The 20874-nt window shown below is 46.3% G+C and overlaps 1 protein-coding gene across 1 annotated transcript; it reads left to right on the forward strand.

Annotated features, from left to right (window-relative positions):
• The first annotated feature begins 4761 nt into the window (after positions 1 to 4761).
• LOC104251311 (olfactory receptor 5AS1-like) lies at positions 4762 to 5709 on the forward strand. Its single transcript, XM_009807693.2, has one exon. It carries the CDS (start codon positions 4762 to 4764, stop codon positions 5707 to 5709), a length of 948 nt encoding a protein of 315 aa, XP_009805995.2.
• Positions 5710 to 20874: the final 15165 nt, after the last annotated feature.

A 20874-nucleotide genomic window follows, 5' to 3' on the forward strand; every position in this document is an offset into this window, starting at 1 on the left:
TCAGGAATAAATGCTGCTGGAAAGCTGGACACAAAATGGCATTTCGAAGCTCTGGCTACAGGATCAAGTAAGCCGTTGGGGCATTCTGCCCCTCCCCGTCTGGCATTGACTGCAGGTGAGATGGCATGCACAGTCAGCAGGGGAATGGCAAGGTCTTCACAATCAACTTTCACAGTCAACTTTCCTTAAGTGCTGTACGTGTCCCAAAGGGATCCCACTGAGTGATGCAATGGTTGCAGTCTGCTGAGGTCTTTGGTTCACGAATACAGAGCTCATTAGGAAAAAGATAAGTAACAACAATGAAGAAAACCTTCCAGAACATAACCAGAGGATTCACATGCCTCTCTAGGTAATGTTATCATTTATTTTGACAATAAGTTGGAGCCTTCTTGTCATCTACGTAAAAACAACATGAAATTTTCTCTCTGGCCACCCTCTAAGTCACGGGGTCACACAGAGCAACAGGCTTCAGAGGATTGCTGGCCTCGTGAAATGATCAGCCTTTATTTGAGAACTAGAAGGAGCTGACTTGAAGGGAGAGTAATTGTTATTCCAAGTTTTTGCTGGCCCTCATGAAACAATACCAACACATGCAAGCTGAATTCCAGTCCGCATTCTCCTTATTTGATCTAAAGATCGTTTACATCACTGGCAGTCTTCCTTATTGGATGATTAAGATGTATTTTTACTGATTTACAGTCTGTAGTCATCTGAGATAGTTGATTAATACTAGACACTTGGCTGGTCCCTGAAAGTACAACTGGATCAGAGGAGAGGTACACAGTCCTCTCCTGAACTCAGACAAGCAATGTCCACAGTAGCCTATATATAGATGTTTGTGCTCTGGATACTTTCTAGGATTTGAGTGATTATTTCTCTACATGGATTACAGAAGTAGCCTAGAAGTTAGGCTTAGACAAGTAACTTTTAATTGTTTAAGTTAAGTGATGAAACCCATACTAAGAACATAAAATTAAAGAGCAGAGAAATGAATAACAATCCAAATATGGTAATTTCCCCATATTCCTCTGGAGGGGCTTTCCTGCATCACTCTCCCCCAAACCATTACATCCCTGTCATTTGTCACGGTTTAGCCCCTGCACAGAGTTTCAGAAGGTCCAAACACATCCATCACTGGCTACTGGAAGCCTTCGTGAAGCTTTCCCAGGTCTTCACAGGCAGTTTGTTGAAATGGGAGAAATAAAAATCAGTTCTGCTGCAGTGTTTTGCTTGCCTCCCATGTGATTGCTTTGGTCAATAGCTAAGGTCTTGCCTCATCTATGAACTCATACCCCAGAGCTTCAAGTCGTGTTCTGTGTAAGTGCTGAGGGACAGGGTATGGGAGTAGGAAGGGTAGGAGCCCTTTTGTATAATTTCAGCAGCACAAAATTGAGCTATGGAAGCCTAACCTAGCCATCTGGGCTTATTTTCTAGTCAGTGTAGGGTGGGAGAGACCTGCAGAAAGCAATACATGCCATTTTCTTTAGAAACTTATTTCACGATGGGATGAGTTGTCCTTTACAAATGCCTATTTCTTGCCAATGATAGCTAAAAGAACCCAACTAACTTAGATTAATAACTTTTAGATGCCTAAAACTAGTTAAGATGAATTTTTGGGGTTCCTCTGACTTCCAGAGCCTTTGAGGTCTGCTGTATTGCCCAACGCAAATTGCATGCCTCAAAGTTGTCCTCATCCCATTTAGATGTTCTTGGAGACCACTGGGAGGAATGGCTCAGTTCAGATGAAATAAAACTGTTAAGACCTTAAGTGCTTGCCTGTGAACACATATATGCCCTCCATTGCACGCACGAACTAGATAGAAGGAAGGAAAAGGCAAGCAATGCAAATAAAGCTTGTTAGTTGGAGAATAAAAATGTTGAAAGAGTTACCCCAAGTTTTCTCACAGAAAAAGACGTCAGCTGCAGGTTTCTCAAACATGTTAAACATCTGCTAGTGAAGAGCGGTTGAATTAAAAGCTTTTTTTATTGTATCTGTGCACCTAGCTAGCTGCTGGATATGCTTACTTTATTCATTCACCAACTTAGGTCAATTAATATCACAACTGTCCTATAAAAGAACCAGGATTAGCTCCTTTTTTAAAAAAACTAATTGATATTAATGAAGGTAATTAACTACTGCTTAAAATATGAGTAAGGTAACAAGTTAAACCGCTCTAAATCTTCCTCTGGGTGTATAATTCCTGTATGACATAGGGCCTTTAGCTAGTGAGAACCAGCACCTTTTAATTTGATATGATCATAATCACGTTACCAAAAGTTCTAATGACCGCCTGAATTCCATTTTCTAAATTGTCATGATCACTTTGAAGGGCATTTGAATTTTTTCAAAAAGTGGTTGCTTCAAGGTCACAGTGGTATTGTACCTGTGACTCCAGATCACAGGTTGGGACTCCATTTTGCCAAAATGCCCATCCTCATTTCAGGACTGTTTTGATGCTTTAAAAAAATGCTGTTTATGTGTTTCCAGTCAAAGGAAATATTAGAAGCATTTCCAAGAGGGCTTACAATATCTTTAGAGCATATTGTTTCATTGAAACATTTACAGACTGAGACAACACCAGTAGCATTTTAATCATTTGTTCTACTCTTCCCTTGAGAACCTCACGGTCTCCTGTGTCCAAAAGGAAGATATAAAATCTGTGACATTCCCCAAAAGAAACATTTCCTGCATCCAGGAAAAAACCCAAATATTTCCCTAGCAGGTAAGTCTCCTAACGAGTAAAATTTCCCTCCATTCGGGGACGTTGTGTAGAAATTGTTCTAAGTCAGTTGCCTTGTTGACTGAATGAACTTCAGATGCACTAAAGGAAAAGCATTGCTGCGTCACGATACAACAAAAGAAAAAATAAATATGAATATATCTTTAAAAAGAGGGGAGGTTGTTGTTTTTAATTTTTGCACCTAAATTTTGATCTGGGAACTGACATCTCTTGCAGGTCTTCATCAGGGACCACTGAATTTTAGCAGCTGCCAGGATTTCTGTACCTAAATTTCTGAGCATGATCAACAGCTGAAAACAGGAAGAAACAGCCACATGTACATAACCATAGAATATTTTTCAGGGCAGAAAGGTTCTTTTTCACTTTCACTACAAATCTCTGAAATTGCCTGTGATAGTGTCAAAATAAATTGTAATGCTACATGATCACTGTTTAACTGGTCTTGGCAAAAAATAAAACAACTGAAATATTGTGGAACTTGTCACCTTATTCTAGGAATGTAACTGGGGGATCTATGTCATGACCTGAGTCACCCAAGACATTTTCTGGAGTAGAGTCACACCCAGAAAATTACTCAGATTTTAGGATGCACCAAAGCCTTCACCAAGAATGAGGGATCTTGAAATACAAGATCAAACAAAGCTGTCTAAAATGGGATTCATCTCACTTGAGCGTAACAATCTAAAATTTTGGCAGTGAATTTATCTTGGTCATGAGGCTTCCTTTCTCATCAACAGATGCGCACATATCCAGGGTATGATGCGTCTCACCTACCCTTCTGTAATGGTTAGAGATGGAGCTGAAGATGATGCACTCTGACCAACCTTTAGAAAGCCAAATACAGGTGAGATTTGTTGCAACTAGAGTGCCTGGAAACACAGTTGGGAACTGAAGCCCTCCTTTCTGAACCCCCAGACTTTACTGTAACCATCCTGTATCCTATCCTGAATGAATCAGCTTAGATTATTATTATTTTTCCAGGAACATAGACCTTTCTGGTTTGTCTGTGCCTTTGTCCACGTAGCACTGATATTTACAGGATTATTTAACTGACCCGTGTTAGCGGTTATTTTATGTCCTTTTGTAATCCTTATATTTCCTGTAAATGTAAAGGTGAGCAAGATATATCTGCTCTACCTAGAATTTTTACTGGCATCAGCAGAAATGTGTCTTAACTCTTGCAAAGTTAAGTTAAATTACACACTTTTTCTGGAAAGGTAAATTTAATACCCAGAATTAATTTTCTAGGGGACTGAGTCTAATTCAAACTCAATTAGTAGCTTCAACCAAAAAAAAATGTGGGGAAAATTGCTTGGAAAATCTAAAAATATTTGTTTGAACATTTCAAAATAACATTCATGGCTTTCTTTTCATCAATTGCTTAACAATTAATTAGCCTCAGGAAAATAAACCCACAAAATATTTTGTAAGAAATCCTGTAATGAGATGCAACATTTAATTTCATTTTAAACTCAATGATTTGTGTTCCAAATTAATTATGTCTTTTTTTCTAAAAAAAAAATAAAATCTGCTTGTGTTCCAGCATTTCAATCCACTTTCTCCAGTGTTCAATTTCACTGCTGACTCTGAAAGGTCAGTATTAACTGTGCCTGAACTCCTTCTACTGTTCACCCAGGTAAATGTGTAGCAGCGATTGTACTCAATATGTTTTTCCTCAAGTGATATATCATACAAAGTTTTTTCTATACCTCCACTATGGTCTAGCTCTTAAATAAAATCCCATCTGAGGTCCTATTTCATATATATGAAAGGAATATACGGGAAGGAATTCCACATAGAAAGTGTGTTTAAAGCTCTCTTTTAATGTCCTCCTAAGCTTTCCTTTCACTGGCCATCATCTAAGCCACTGGTTTCCCCCTCTGATACTGGGTGAGATGCTTACGTTTCCACTACCTCTATCGTGTGAAGGATGTAATGTGTTTGTGTGTTGCTTACCCACTAGGACCGACCGATCCCCTGACAAACCTTACGTGTACGAAGCCAGACACAAGATAATGAAATGCCTGAAGAAAACTGCACTGCACTGACCAAGTTCATTCTCTTGGGTTTCACTGACCGTCTGGAGGTGGAGATACCTTTGTTTGGGCTCTTCCTACTCATCTATGCCACCATTTTGGTGGGGAACGTTGGCCTCATTGTGCTCATCCAGCTCAATGCCTGCCTTCATACCCCCATGTACTATTTCCTAAGCAATTTATCTTTCTTAGACCTTAGCTGTTCATCTGCCATTGTTCCCAAGATGCTGGTGAATCTGTTAGCACAGGAGAAGACCATTTCTTTAATTGGCTGTGCAACACAGATGTTTCTCTTTGCTGCCTTTGCTGATGCAGAGTGCCTCATTTTGGCTGCGATGGCCTATGACCGCTACATGGCCATATGTCATCCTCTTCTCTACACCGTCATCATGTTCCGCAGGGTCTGCACCTCCATGGTAGCTGGGGCTTATCTCAGCGGGGGTCTGACCTCGCTGGTGCACACATCTTTCACGTTCACACTGTCATTCTGTGGCTCCAATGTGATCAACCATTTCTTCTGCGACATTCCCCCACTGCTGGAGCTCTCCTGCTCCAATACGCATATGAACGAGGTCCTCCTCTTCACCCTGTGTGGCTTTATACAAACCAGCACCTTCCTGACCATTGTTGTCTCCTACGCCTGCATCCTCAGCACCACCCTCCGGATCCGTGCGGCAGATAGTAGGCACAAAGCCTTCTACACCTGCAGCTCCCATCTGACGGCCGTCGGGTTATTCTATGGCTCCCTCCTCTTCACACATTTACGGCCCAGCTCCAGCTACTCGCTGGACACAGACAAAGTGATCTCTGCATTTCATACTGTTGTCTTTCCCATGCTGAACCCCCTGATTTACAGCCTGAGGAACAAAGAGGTGAAGGATGCCCTAAAGAGAACAGTAGAGAGAAGAGTGTTTTCTCAGCGATTTTCTTAGGGGTGAAAAGATATAGTGTGTTTCTGGTGCAATACACAGTAAAAATACAAGCGATGGGATACACTTGACTAAATGTAGGTGGCTTGTTAGGAACATCTGCATCTGAACTCGCTTCCCAGGTTCATTTGGTAATCACTGGAAAAAAGTAGTCAACTTAGAAAGTGATTCACCTTATCATAAAACAGAAGCCCAGGTCAGATGGATCCCATCCCAGAAGGATCTCTTTCTCCTCACTGTTTATGAAGGAAGTCTATCCCAAATGCAGAAGAAAGTTATATTTTTTCAGGTAACAATTACTGAGACAATTTTCAACCAAGATGTTTTAAAGAAAAGTCCAATTCAGGTAGCTACAATGTATGGGTGTGATTGCACGTATTAAATTTTGAAAACTAAAAGCAGTACAGTGGAAAAGACTTCCCTCATTTGGCAGCCAGCTCTGCCATACCCTCTACAGAGAGAGGAATCTCATCTGCTCACAGTATAGTTTATTGTATTTTTAGGACTGGACTTGTTCAGGTTTCACCAGGTGTCCTTCCTGCCTGTTCTGCTCCCACCAGACATCTTTTGTGCTTGTTCTCATCCTGTGTTCTTACCTTGAAGATTTTACTACTTGCATATGTTTTGCCATAATCTGTTTCTGCCTCTAAACCACAAGCCCTCGTTTCCTTTCTCAGGGCATAATTACTTTTTTATTTCTGCTTAATTGTGTCATGAAATGCTTGTTGACAGTTATGGTAGCGGCAGTGTCACAGTGTTACAAAACACATGCACCGATGCCAAGGCACACTTTTGTAGTACGCTGGTGTCTGGATTCAATATAAACAAACATCAGTTATATCCTGGTACAGCACGGGTGCAGTGGGCCTCTGCTTTAGCTGCCCAGCATTTCCTGTCATTTCAGCACTGGATGCCTTTTTTGTTGGCTTTCCACTTGCTGGTGTCTGTAGAAGCCCTTCTAGTTGCCCTTACCCATTCCTTGTCACTCGAATCTACAGCTAGATCATGGGTTTCCTAATCCCTTACAAGCCCAAGAAATGCTCCTGTGTTCCCCCCTGTGTTCCTGCAGAGTGGTGGTGAAGGAGATGGGGAACGGCAGCTGCCCCCCTGCCAGGCAGGCAAGGTAAAGATGAGGGGCAGGAGCTTCAAGGTAAAAGTGCGGTAGCCAACAGCTTGAAGTGGCAGCCAATTATGGGTGGCGTCGCTCAAGGACCAACACTGGGGCCGATCCTGTTCAGCATCAGCATCCTCAGTTACCCACAGAAGGGGCAGAAGGCACCTCAGCAAGTCTGCAGGTAACGGTGAACTGGAGGGGGAAGCACTTCATAGCCATGAAGGCAGGATTGGTCTTCAGAGGCACGCTGGAGGAATGGGCCGAGAGGAACCTCCTGAAGTTCAGCAAAGACAAAGCACCATGACCTCCTGTCCCTGAGCCAGAATAACCAGATGGGTTGTGGACCCACTGGTTGGAGCGGCTCAGCTGAAGAGCATTGGGATGCTGGATGACTCCCTGAGACCCCTCCCATCCAAATGATTCTGTGGTCCCTAACACAGTGTGGTCCTGAAGACCAGCTTGACTTGGCCCTGGGTTTCTTCGTCTTCTTTCACGTCCTGACCAAAAACTACATAATCATGGCTTTTTGTAAACAGTGAAAATGGTTATTTCTCAGGTTAGCAAACTCAGAGGAAGAAAATTTTGTGCATATGCCTGTTAGGTACAAATGTCAGCAACAGAAAACTGAAGATGCAATTTAACTTTTCTGTGAAGTTGCCACATACTGTTGTATTTGGTGCAGCTTCCATTAAGAAGATATGCCAAGTGTGCTCCTCTACCTTCCTCCTATATATAGTAAACGTCTCTCTGTAATCCTCCCCCTTTCATCTTCTCCCCAGCTTTCACCTCCCTCTGTGTCAAGAGTCCAAGGTCCAGCTCTGAGATGACCCAACTGTGTAACTGTGGCTCAGGCTGCTGAGAATAGCAAGTTGTGGGAAGAGCTGTGACATGGTCTGTAGGAAGCTACAGTACCAGCAGAGGCAGGGCTAGACTGTTCAGTTTGGAGTTCCTAGTAGCTCACAGAATCAAAAGGATGAATACCAGCGCAGAAATGATTGTAATCACAAAAAGAATGAAAACAGGGAAATAATCATAGAATCATTTAGGTTGGAAAAGACCCTCAAGTCCAACATTAACCTAGCACTGCCAAGTCCACCACTAACCATGTCCCTAAGCACCTCATCCACACGTCTTTTAAATACTTATAGGAACTGTGACTCCACCACTTCCCTGGACAGCCTGTTCCAGTGTCTGATAACCCTTTCAGTGAAGAAATATTTCGTAATATCCAGTTTAAACTTCCCCTGGCACAACTCGAGGCCGTTTGCTCTCGTCCCATCGCTTGTTACTGACAGTCGTCTGTGAACTGGTGTCAACACTGTCCTGGTGTTGGATGTGGCGAACGATGGCAGCTTGGCAACAGCACCTTTCTGTTCTGGGGAGGGGGCAGAGGCCAAGGCCTTCCTGGCCAGCGGAGACTCCTCTGTGTCCTACCAGAGGAGTGACCACGCAAATGTTTACCCTGGAGCTTGTTAAATCCTGGCTGCCGTTTGTTTGTATGCACTACTGATAAACATCAACCAGCCCCTGCGATCTGCAGGCCGCGTCCCCCTCGCTGGGCTCCTGGGCGCAGGGCAGCCCGGGGCCTGGCTGCGGGCCAGCCGGCTGCTGAGGCCCCCCTCACCCCAGAGCGCTTGGAGAACCCAGCCCAGGAGCTGGCGGCTGCCTCGGCTGCCCCCGGCCCTCTTTTCCCCCTCTCAGGCAGAGGTTTGCCGGGCACCAGCACACCCACAAGCCGCCTTCCCCTCCGAGAGTGCCCCTGCGCCCCGGCCTACACTTCCCAGCATGCTGCGCGCCACTGCGACGCTCGGCGGCGGCGCGGTGACGTCATCACTCCACGACACCGAGGCCTGATCTCTATGGCAACACCGGGCCGGCCCCGCAGAGCCCGGTGAGCCGCACCGCGGTCCACGAGCAGCCCGGCGCTCCCGCACAGCCTGCGGCCGCACCGCGGTCCACGGGCAGCCCGGCGCCCCCGCACAGCCTGCGGCAGCACTGGGAATGCCGGAAAACACCCTGCCGGCCCCCAGGTGACCCTGAGGTGAGCCGTCCCAGCCAGTCGACAGCACGCCACAGAACCGCAGAGGGCTCCCCACAGGCCCCGGAAGCGGCTCCGCTGAGAGCGGTGGAGGGAGGAGACACCGCTCCGGGCTCCCGCCGCGCTGCCAGGGACTACGCTTCCCAGCATGCTCCGGGGCAGCGGCGCATGCGCTCCCCGCTCCGCTCACGAAGCCCTCCGATTGGCTCAGCTGGGAGCTCCTCCGCCGGCAGCGCCCCCTGCGGCCCGCGCGGCGGCAGCGCGGGCCGGGGCTCCCCCAGGTGGCGGCTCGGCGCGGGCCCGGGACCCCGCAGGCTGCAGCGGCCTGGCCCGGCTCGGCCTCACCGGGGGCCCCACTGCGCCGTGCAAGCCTGGCCTGAGCTACCCTGCTGTTGCCTGGAGGGAGGCAAGGCCGGGCCGGACCTGGTGGCTGGGCTGGTGACGGGGCCAGGGGCTGCAGGGGTGGGACAAGGCCCGGTGCCGGGGTGGTTCCCGCTTGCCTCGCCTGGCTGTCCTGCCTCCTCTCACTCCCGGTCCTCTTGGGTGAGGAGGTGCCTGCGGGGTGGGTGCTGGTTTCTGGTTCACCTGTCCTTGCTGCTGACGGGGGTGAGTGGGGTGAGAGCAGGGCTGGAAGGAGGGGAAGGGCAGTTCAGTGCTGTACCCACCCTGCCTCTCTCGCTTAGGATTGTTTCCTTCCTCCCCTGAGGTGCACTGACAGACACCTGAGGCCTAAAGGTTGTGTGAGTACTTAAATGTTTTGCCTGCTTCTGACAGCTGAGTGTTTGCTTAGTGACTTTGGCCCCGCTGGCTGGCAGGCAGGGTGTGCTTGCTTGCTGTAATGGCATGTCGAGGTCGTGCTGGGCTGGAGGAGCTCAGGGTCGCAGGCTGGTGTAGGCTTGAGAGCAGGGAGATGCCCTGGTGTTACAGACAGCCTTAGGCAGTCAGATGAGGTGGAAGCATCACTCGGATTGGTTCTGCTAAGGGAAAGAAGACTCAGATGAGTTATGACACAGTTGTACAGCCTGAGGAAACAGAGCTAATGTATATGAAGACCAACAAAGTGGAAAGTACTTATAGGAAAATGAGCTTTCTTGCTTTACGATGACAGGATTAGGCAGGTGTGTTAGCTGTGCAGATGGTGATGATACTGGAAGGCACCACTGGCAGTTGGCAGTTCTCTGTTGTCCTTCTTCCCTCTTCTATCAAATCTCTGTGTTTTGTGGGGAAGGGGTGGAAATGGGAGGAGGAGGGTTGCTGGGAGTCCTGACCAACTTCTCGGTGTGCTAGCTGTTGACTGTAATCCTGGTGCTGTAAGCAAGATGGGAATGTTAAGAAAGTTTCTGAAATCTTCCTAGAGAGAGTTGGAAAGGACAGAATTCTTCGCAAGACAACTGAACTCTGAAATTAAAGCTAAGTGCTGTAACCTTTCACAGATCCCCTGACTTGCGCTATAACGCAGGGACAATCCACTAGTTTTCAAAGATGAAAAAAGATGCTTTTTAAAATTTGCTCTTGGCAAATGAATAGTGCCTTTCTTAGTGTGGTTATTGCAGATGTCAGACAAACTACGTTGCCTGAAAATGAAATGGTATCTCCTTCTCAAGAAGGAAGATGAATAAAGGTTATGTGCTGGTCAGGAAGAGAATGTGTTTGCTTCCCAATTCTTAGCCCTTAGGGTTTGGTTGCTTTTGTAGGTAGGTGCTGTTGCTCAATCCTGATACTCCACCTAAGAGGAAAGCAGAAACTGGCTGAAACAAAAAGAGGTTTGTCTGATTATGGTTGGGGGTCATATGGGGAAAGGGGTAGAACTGTCTCCTAGCAATTGTTTCTGGAAGAAGGCACTTCCGAAGGACTTAGTACAAGAAGAGAAAGTTTCCAGTTGATCTAAAGTAATGACAGTGTCACTTGCTCTTCCCTCTCCTCAGTCTCTCCATGCACTGGTGTTTCTTATGCTGGATGTGGCTGTAGAAACAGACAGATTCTTAGTCCCCTTCCTTCTTCCTTTTCCGTCCCCTCAATTTCCAGCTTTTTCCCCAGTTTGTCAGCTTTGTTATTGTAGGCCTCTGTGCAGTTGTGTTACTGTGATGTGACTATGGGCCAGTTTAGGTTGAAGTAGTTTAGGAAGTACTCCCTTCTGTACTGAGCCACTTCTAAATCGAGCTGCTTTTCTGGCCTCTAGACTAGAGCAAGAACGTATTGAACCCTTCCCACCTGAGGAAGCTTGTGATGACACAGGGCCTTGCAGGCAGGACTAAGCTAACGATGCAAAGGAGAAGGGTTTTCAGTAGAAAACACTGGAAGTGGATGTTCTTCTTTCCTTTACTAGGCTGACAACCACGGTTCACCCTGCTCGTCTTGAAACGTTCGCATTTACAGGGAAGGGAGGTAGACCCTAGTGACTCTAAAGTATATGAAAAGATGAAGAAAGCAGACAGTAAACACAGGCTCACTAACAAGTGAGCTTCTGGGCAAATAATGAAGGTAGAAAAATAGTGGAGAACTTCTGTAGGGACTCATGTGCTGTCCTGATGCTACTCTATGGCTCAACAGCAGGATCAGCAAATACTACTTGTCTACTGTGTAGACCACCATAGTTGCTGGTGAAGTATGTATGGGCAATTCTGGCTCACTGGGTATCTTCAGTCCAGAATTTGGTTTTTAGCAGGGCAGTGAGCCAGCCTTTTCGTCATCTGTGGATCTGAACTGACTGATCAAAGAGGTGCCTGATAAGAGTGGGAGTTAAATAAGCACGACATTTGATGGCAAAAACGTTTGACCCTTGCTTCTGAAAGTGAGGCACCCGGGATAATGAGTGAGCAAGGGCGGGAGTGCATACTCCTTGCTGGGCAAGGACCTGGACTTGACACAGCATCTCCTCCAGGGAAGCTCTGCTATCGTGAGGCTACAGGGGCAGGGAAAGAAGTAAGAATTACTGACATCAGGCAGTCTTCACTGTTAGTTAAGCCTCGCTGTGGCTGGAGATGCAGTCACTTACGAATTCCAGTAAAAGGCTGATAGCTTTTTTGTGTGGTCATGCTGAGCCAGTTCATACAGCTGAACTTTACTGACAAAGTTTCCTAGATTAAGTAACAATGCTGCAATTCTGGCTTATTTTTTTTTCCAGTCAGAAACTATGTTTTACGTGGTGACCTAAGTAACATCCGCATGGTTTAGCATCTGAGCCACTCCCTCCATCATCCTGTTATTTTAGCTGATGTCAGCCTGTTGCTCAATCTGCACCTCCTGACTGGAGAAATGGTTTGTAGGAGAACTCATTACAGCTGCTTCCCTTTTGGGCCCGATTTAACATCTTCATTGCTTAGTGTCCTGGCTTCTTGGCCAAATCCTAGGTGTTCAGCCTTTGCTGTTTCAGCACGAGTCCCTGTCTGAGGAATGGCTGGCTGTGAGCTGTGTCCTCGGTGTGTCTCATCTCCATCTGCCCTGCAACACTGAAGGTCCTAACCCTGCTACCACAGTGTGCTCAGTGCCTCGCTGCCGTCGGAGCAGATCACTGACTGACCCCTATGAGCAAGGCTGTGGTTGCCTCACGTTTTGTTGTTGCTTTTTTCCTTTCTTGGCTTCCACATACACACACACACACAGAAACACAGGAAACTTTAATGTAATTTGTAGAGGTGTTCTGGTGGGCTCATGACAGCCAGCAGGAATTCAGAGAGCTTGTCTAAACAGGAAGCTGCATGGACCAAATCAGGCACAGGATTTATAGCCCTTGCAGTTTTGGGAACAAATGCCTTGGCCGCAGCAGATGTGAGGAAGCACCCTCTGCTTTCAGGGAGGTGTACGCTAGCTCTCAAGGATCTGGCTGTGGCATTTGAAGCAGTTTGCTGCTCTCTCCCCCACTTCTGCTTCCCATTGCTTCTGAGCTTGGCCAGCACCCCTCATCCACCTCAGCCTGAAGGCATAACCTGAATGCTTGAGCTGATCTAGCAACCTGCTGTCCTCCCACCTTGCACCTGATTCTAGAGCTTGTCAGATCCATCCATCGGCCAAGCCAATCTTGGAAACTGGCCAAAAATGGTTCATTTTTCCTCTTCTAGTTTTCTGCTAGGTTCATGAGCTGAACTGGCCTGTAGAGGCCCTGATGAACACTGAAGCTAGCGTGGGGTAAGCAGGGTGGCTGGAGACAAGGAAAAGAGGCAGATAAGGGGTGTGTGTGTGAGGAATGCAGTCTCCCCTTTTTGACAGCCTCAAGCTGTATGAGTGTTTCAGCTGCACCGTGTAGCCTTACTCCGAGGCTACTGCTGTCCTGTGGGTTGTGTCCCTTTCACAATGGCTTTTAGAAGCAACCAAGAGCATCAAACAAAAGGCAAGGAGTCCAGCCTGTGCTAAACAAGTGTGGAGCAGAAATCTTTTGTTTTCTTGTCAGACTGGAAAGTTCCTGATTTGACTGGTTTCAGTCTTGGTCATCACTGCCTATTTAGACAGGTTTTGGGCAGTGTGGCCATGCATGACTGAGCAGGACTACTCATAACAGAGAAACTGAGGGGAGGGACTGATTCCCTAGACCAGGCAGAGCATTCCTCCGGCTGTCTTAAACCTGAAATGAAGCTGGCAGCTACCCTAGAAAAGTCTGAGAGCCTTGCAGACTGCCATCATTTGCTACCACACGAGACTGATAATAACTGCTTGTAGTGGGAGTATCTTTCCAGCATGCTGACCAAAAACACAGGGCAACATTAGCTGATGGCCACGGTTTAAGAGGCTAGTGGTCTGCCTGGGTTTAATGATTCTTCCTAGTCTGTTCAGCAGAGCATCTGCCAATACAGCTAGTGCTACAGTCTGAAACAGCCTGATGTGATTGCTCAGGAGTTTATATACTCCTTTCTATAGCAGTGCGTATTCCTGTCACTGCCCTTCTGTGTTATCTAGCTGACTGCATGGAGCGGGTGGCCTGTTCTCTAGCTGTTTTAGTGGTTGCTGACATGTTGCTATCTGTGGGCATGGTCCAACATCTGCTGAGCTGAAGATGACGACTTATTACATGGTCCTCATATCCGATCGTATCTATTAATACCAAGGTCAGGTCTTGCCCCATAGAGCCTGCTGACATATTTTCCCCATTTTATTTCTCTCTCTGTCCAGTTCCATTGCTTTTTTTCCCACAAATGTTGTGGTGGAACAAGTTTGAAAAGGGAGAACCCAGGTTCTAAGGTCTTGGCTCTCCTTTTGCCCAGTTTGCTCAGCATGTGGGGCAGACACAGTTACAGCACAGGGAAAGCAGCAGTGGATCGCTTCCCCACCAGCTACTGCTGGCTTGTGGAAGGAGCTGTGTCCAGCTCATCCAGAGGTGACTTTGTGGGGACAAACACTCCGCACTTCAACACTAGCTGGCTGCTCCGCAGACAGCACACGGAGGAGCAGATCCAACTTGAGCCCCTTGAACTGCTTTTAAATATTTTTACCCTGATAACGAAGGGCTGGGCATGGCTTAGGAGGAAATAACACGCAGCAGGAAAGGTGTGCAAGTGGGTGTGCGTGTGGAGCCTGTGGAGTTGTGGCTGCATCTCAGCTGCATAAACCACAGGGGTGTTTTCACTGTTCCTTTACAGCATAGCAGGAACCAGCTTTTCCCACAGACTCTCAGAAAGCTCCCTCTGCTTTCTACTTGCCTTCATCAACCTACGCCTCACCCTTAGAGAAAATCCCTCCAGTTCTAAGCCACTGAGAAGATCTAATCTCTTCAAATCCTCTAAATAAGGCATGAAATGAGTTCCTGGGGAGACCTGCTCAACAACAGCAGTTCGAAGGTGCTCCCTGCCATTAGTATGTCCTGCCTGAGAGCCATCGTGACATGGGCCGCTGCTTGTTTTTGCGATGGAGCTGATGCTTTATCGGGCTGGTGCATGTTCTTTAAGCTGGTGTTTAACTGCCAGTTCCCTGCAAAAGCTTGTTTCTTCTCATCATGCTTGAAAGCATCTGCCTGCCCACCCCTTTTTGGGTGGCTAAATATAAAAGCAAACACCACCTACTCTGAAAGGCTTAATGCTATATAACATCTGTTCAAACTTGATGCTACATAAACTGTCAAAATGGCATCTCAGGGATGAGCAATAATTACAAATATGAGCATGTATTGGCAGATGGATAGCCTGGTTTGTGGGCACAGTCATGGGATAGGGAAGCTTTTAAGAGCTGTATGATTCCACCTCGGATCTGCTGTACTGCTGCCTTACTTCCCCCACCAGCCTCTGTCTCTGGCTGACCAAGTGCAGTGCCACCGCTTCTTTCTGCTTGATAACCCTGCGACGCGCTGGGGCACTGTGCTGGGAGCACGTGGGCTCCCTATGTTGCACGTGGGACCAGCCGTCCTGCTGTTAGCATGCCAACTCCGGCGTGTGTGCCTAAGACACGCTGTTGTGCATCCTCACAAAATTAACTGATGGCCTCAGCTGACGGCCTGAGGGGTAGAGGGGATAGACATCTGTTAAAAGTTTGTCTTTTTGACAGATTCCCAAATGAAACCTCATCTTTAAAAAAAGGACATTTTGCCTGTGTGTCCTACTCAGAATGAAAGCTGCCCGATCATTCATGAAGGCTTCAATACTTAGCAGTGTTTTGCAGGGAAATTCACGATAGGAAGGATGTGATTTTTGGTGTATTGAGAAATTTCCCTATGGTTGTTGACTTTAGCTGGGTGGTTCTATTTGCAAGCGCGTTTTTTTGTCCCAGCTTTTCAGTGTTTGAGGAAAAAGTTATTAAGTACAACAGAAATAGGGAAGGAGAATGATAGCCACTCCCCACCCCCTTGTTTTTAAGACTTTGTAAATCTGAGAGGGGGGAAAAATCGGACCACACTACGAGAGGATGATGACAGTATAGCAAATGCTGTGGCTTGCGGTGGAATGTCAACATGAAACTAATGGTGGCTTTTGCAACTCGGCAAATCTGTCTTGTGAAAGCTACAGTATGTCCACCTAGTGCGCAGGCTCTCACTGGGATCACAGCTAGAGCTTTTCGGTCACAGGTAGTGGAGTCAGTCTTGAAATTATGTTAAACGGAGCTGATACATGCTAGTAAATTCACCAAATTCTGCTTCTGGGCATGCTGGGCAGACAGAATTATTGTATTATTAACATTGCTCTTCCTCAGTCACTTGCCTCTAAGCACATTTTTAGAGGCATGTCAGAGAAAAAAAATTAAAGGGTATTCTGAACAAATTAGAGCATTGTAATCTCCTGCGGCATTTTGTTTAGACTGACTGTGCAAAAACGTTCCAGAGAGAGGGAAAAAGCCCTGTAACACAACTTAAAAAATGTTTGTCTGTCTAAAACGGGTTTTGTATTACTCGTCTACAAAATCCTGTAGTACCGAGTGCTACAGATTATTTTGTCTTTGGGGCTTTTTTCCTATAGCAGAACAGCTCAGTGTTCAGTTGTCTCCTAAGCAAATTTCCTAGAGTAACTTCAAATATCCTTTGTCCTTCTGTCTTAGGACTGGGTTTCCAGGAACTAGCAGTTCTGCATAAGCCAGTCATTTGCATTCTGTGCCATAAGTACTCGGTGAAAACCTGTTGCCTAAAACCTGGGTTTCCCCCATGCAGAAATTCAGGCCCTAAAAGAAATGACTGAAAAATTTGCACAATGTTTTGGCCAAGGAGCTAGAGGGGGAGTTTTCAGTTAATCGCTATTCCATTTTTAGGATATCTTACAGAACAAGTGGAGCCCAGATGTTTTTAGTAAGGGGCTTTCAAAACTCATAGTTGAGATCAGTGTCAAGTTTCCAGACACATGATCAACCTTGGAGTCAAGTTTAGGGTTGTTTTTGTGTTTACATAAAGTCTGTTAGCTGAATTATACTGAAGTTTGTGGGTGGAATGGAAGTTCTCCACAACAAATATTTGACTGGATGCACAGTTTATCTTATTTACAGGACTTTGAGCTTTGAAAAAAGGTTACTGTATTTCTGTTGATGTAATATTTGAGGCATATTCAGCTCTCTCTTGCTCACTGGATTTGGAACAGTTGCTGCTTTTTTATTATTCTAGCCATTAAACTAGCACGGCAAAACGCAAGCATTTTAAAGCTAGAGGGGGACCATTTCTACAGATGAGAAATGAAACATTGTGTATTCCTGAATATTCTGGCTGGTCTAACTACAGTGAGCTCTGTGCTCACATCAAGGGAGCCCTCTCGTTGAAGGTCTAGCTGGATGCCTAAGTCACATGCCAAGTTTTTGCTCAGGGACTATATCAGCAAAAACCTGACTTCTGTTTTTACAAGTTCAGAGTTTACTTTGTGCAAATATTGTCCAGTATCTGTTTAAAAGTCATGTTTTCAGCCCACAGTAAGATTGCTGCCATCATTTGGAAAGATCACGCACAAGAAGGGCACAGGTAGAGTCAGTATGAATGATATTAAAGTGGGTGTAAGAGTCATGGAAACTTTCCCTTTTTTTAATAGCATACCCTAGGCCTTACCCTACGCAAAGTCTTTGCCAATGTCAGACGCTCTTGCTGCGTGGTGCCACGCATGGTCCTGTCTGCGCAAACTTGCTGTAACCATGTGTCATGCCCTCTTAGAACCCCCCTCTGGGCTCCCAAACTAACAGCTATTTCCCTTTGGCCCAGGCTGGGATGCTCCCAGAGAGATGCACGCATGCATGCGCGCGCATACATGCTCACACGATGCATGCCACTCTGCTGAGATACTCTGAGGTGTGCGCAAACGCAGGCTTGGTGGATTTTTCTGTGTCTAGGTCCACCAGTTCTCTGACTTAATCAGCTTCCGTATAGAGATGAAAACATTCATCAAAGAAGCTTAGATTATTTTTGCCCACTTAAATTGTCCTCTCCAGCTGTCATACGAGGAAGCTAAGCGTTACTGTCCCTAAATTGGCTGACGTTTGGGTCTCTGCGTGTGTATAATAGCTAAGCTGTAAACAAGAGAGCTTGCTCCATTGTCTCTGATGGGCTCTTGTCCAAGGGAAAACAGAGATTGTCTTCAACAATTTGAAGCTTGTGTGGGCAGACAATAGGTTGCCTTTTGCCTGTGGGCAGCATGAAGCATGCCTCTACTTCAAACCAACGAAGCAGCTGAGATTCAAAGTAAGGTTGCACATGCATTCTGCTGGGAGGATGGATCAGTCCCTGGGCAGCTGTGATGTTTGTGTGTAAAAGTGTACTGAAAGAAGTAATTTGGATTGCCTGGCTCTTTTTCCTGAATACACCGACATCTTTAATCTACTGGATTTGAATGAGAAAGGCTGGTATCTCCCCTGTAATTCGAATAGTTTAATGAATAATGGTCAGGTGTGCAGTTAACTATTAGCTACTGAAAATAATACGATAAAAAGTAGTGTGCGAAGCCTTGTCAGGTGCAAAAAATAAGCTTGCAATTACTGAATGTGAATGTCATTTGATGGGAAGTCCAGCCTGAGTATGGTAATGCTTTTAGCAGGCTTCTTCCCAAGAATGCTTGTAAATGCATTCTTCAGGAAGAAAGGCACAAGATAAAAGGCGGCTTAACCCAAGCCGTAAGAAAACAGTATGAAATAAAGTCAAAATGAAAACGCAATGTGACAGTAGTTTGAGAAAGTCAGTTGCACAATCAATAGAAAAAGTCTGGGTATAGCTGAACCTAAACTCTTTTAAGACCAGAGTGCTAAACACTCTTCACGTTGGTCACCAAGGTCTCATGACGCATGGCTGTACAACCCAGTGTGTCCTATTCTGGCCACGTGAATCTGCTGTCATCAAAGATAATGTGTATTGTGCAATTTGCAATTGATCCAGAAAGCAAAATGTAGGACTTCCCTAATCTTACTGACATTTAATCATGGGTGGCACAGACTGTCCAAACTACAGAGGAAATACTCCTATTATTTATGGACCATTTGCTCAATTGCTTAAAAACTGTGCTGTTGCACAGCATTTTCATGAAACAATGCAATGAGGACTGGAAAAAATAAAGCAGCAATAGCTTGCAATCTATAAGCTGCTGGGCAACTTTCTTCTCATAGTTCTAGTGTGCCTTTGTCAGTCACAGGCAGAAAGGTTAAGTGGAAAGAGCACGAACAGTAAACATAACGTAAAACAAATGGTTTAGTGTTTTGCAGGTTCAAGGTTAGTCTTTCTGGAATACTGAAACACACTCTGCAATGAACTGCCAATATAGTGTCAAGTTATACATGAGTCTGTGCTTCAGGAGGACAACTCCTAAGTTCTGGCAAGCCTCTTCAGCCAAAGGCTGGTGAAAATACTACAGTATGAAAACAGTAATGTGAGTCCGCCCAGCAGTTACAACTTTTTTTCTTTTTTACATAAGCATTTGTGTGGGAGGGGAACATGAGATTTCAAATGTTCTTGGCAGCCTGCTGAAGCGATAGGTATGTCCCACGTTAACTTACAGATCTTAATTACTTCTGATGGTTAACCGACAAGCAACAGTAAAACAAAGGAAGCCACAGGCTGCCTCATCCCTTCAGGCGCTCAGAGCAGCTCGAAAAGTGCCGTTGTGCTGACACAAGCCTTGTGCTGCCCTTTACACACAGACAAGACACCTATGCCGTCACGTGTGGGAAATCACGCATTACCAGGAAAGTTCAAAGACCGAATAAAACTCTTCAGAAAAAACAGGTTAGAGGAAAATTGATTTAATCTGAATTTGCAGGCTCAGTAACTTGTCGTATTTCTGATGAATTTCAACATTAGCGTTGGCTTAGTAAAAGCCAAGATTTTGGGAGCCCGATGTTATGGGATGATCTCAGTTTAAGTAGGATGTTTCTAGCCCTCAAGGCTGCACTTACAATCTGCTTAAAATTTCAGAAACCAGAAAGTAAAAGAATCCAATGTTTATTGAAAATAAATGACCGCATGAACTGAATGCCTATGGTAGTACTAAAAGCAGCTAAAATAATCATTAGCAGAAGGCTCAGTTTTTCCCATTTGACCTTCTTTATTATTCGGCATTATGTTTGAACTATAGGCTCCTATCCTAAATCTCACCATCGAGCAAATTGAACATCTGAGGGCAAGAAATGTTAGTTTCTCACCAGCCTTCTTGTGTGTGCTGCCTTTAGTCATCACTGGTGCTAACATCCAGCGCGCTTCCTTCCCTGGGCCATCAGCAAACACCAAGAGCTGGAGGTGCCTGTTAATAACTTGTAGCAACTTTATAATAAAGTTTTAAAAACTTTTTTAAAGAGTGACGGTAGTGTTGAGCTGTGTTTGTTTGTTCTTGCTTGGTTTGCTCATCAAGGTAACCAAGCATTTTCACCTTTAATGGTTTCTTGCATTTCTTAGGAGCATTTTTGAGGCAGAATCCAAAGGAGGGCCTGGTCACTAAAAGGAGGAAGTTTGAAAACTCACCAGGTATCACCACCGAGTCACTGACTGCTTTACTGGGGTGGCAAGCCAGAGCCCGCTGCTGCCAGCTGAGCTTTTATACTGGTTTCCAGTCCCAATTACCACTTTCAGAGTAAGTGAAAGGAGAAAACCCACCCACCATGCCATGAATTTCTTCCTTCCCAATGCTGTGTTAATTAAGCAGCTCGGACGTGTACAATTAGGGTTTAAAAGCCCTATGCTGAGTTTCGTCGATGAACAAAGGTGTTTCTGTCACGAGGCTCTTCGCTCTCTGGGCCTCCTCCTGAGGCCTGCTCCCTCCCCGTGGGCTCGGGAGCCTGGCGCTCTGGCAGAAAGACGCCCCCGGCCTCCAGGCTTAGTCTGGGACGGGGGTCGGCTACCCCTGGACGTGGGAGGTTTGACAGTTTTGGGGTGGAAGGCTGGGGGGGGGTGGCAGGGCCCCCCCAGGCCGCCCCGACCGCGGGCCGCACCGGAGGCCGCCGCCAGACGGTGGCTCTGGGAGGGGGCGGGGGCTGGAGCCCCGCCCACACGGGGGGGGGCGTGTCGAGGCACGCGCCGTCGGGGGAGGTGCTGAGTCACGCTGGGCTAGCAGAAGCGCGGCGGGAGGCCCCGCCCCTCAGCGCTCGCGCGCCGGGGGGGGCGTGGCTGCGCGCGGTGACGCTGCGGCACTATAAAAGGGCCGGCGCGGGGCGG

The sequence above is a fragment of the Gavia stellata genome, chromosome 17 (assembly GCF_030936135.1).
Source record: "Gavia stellata isolate bGavSte3 chromosome 17, bGavSte3.hap2, whole genome shotgun sequence".
In the NCBI taxonomy this organism is placed as follows: Eukaryota; Metazoa; Chordata; class Aves; order Gaviiformes; family Gaviidae; genus Gavia; species Gavia stellata.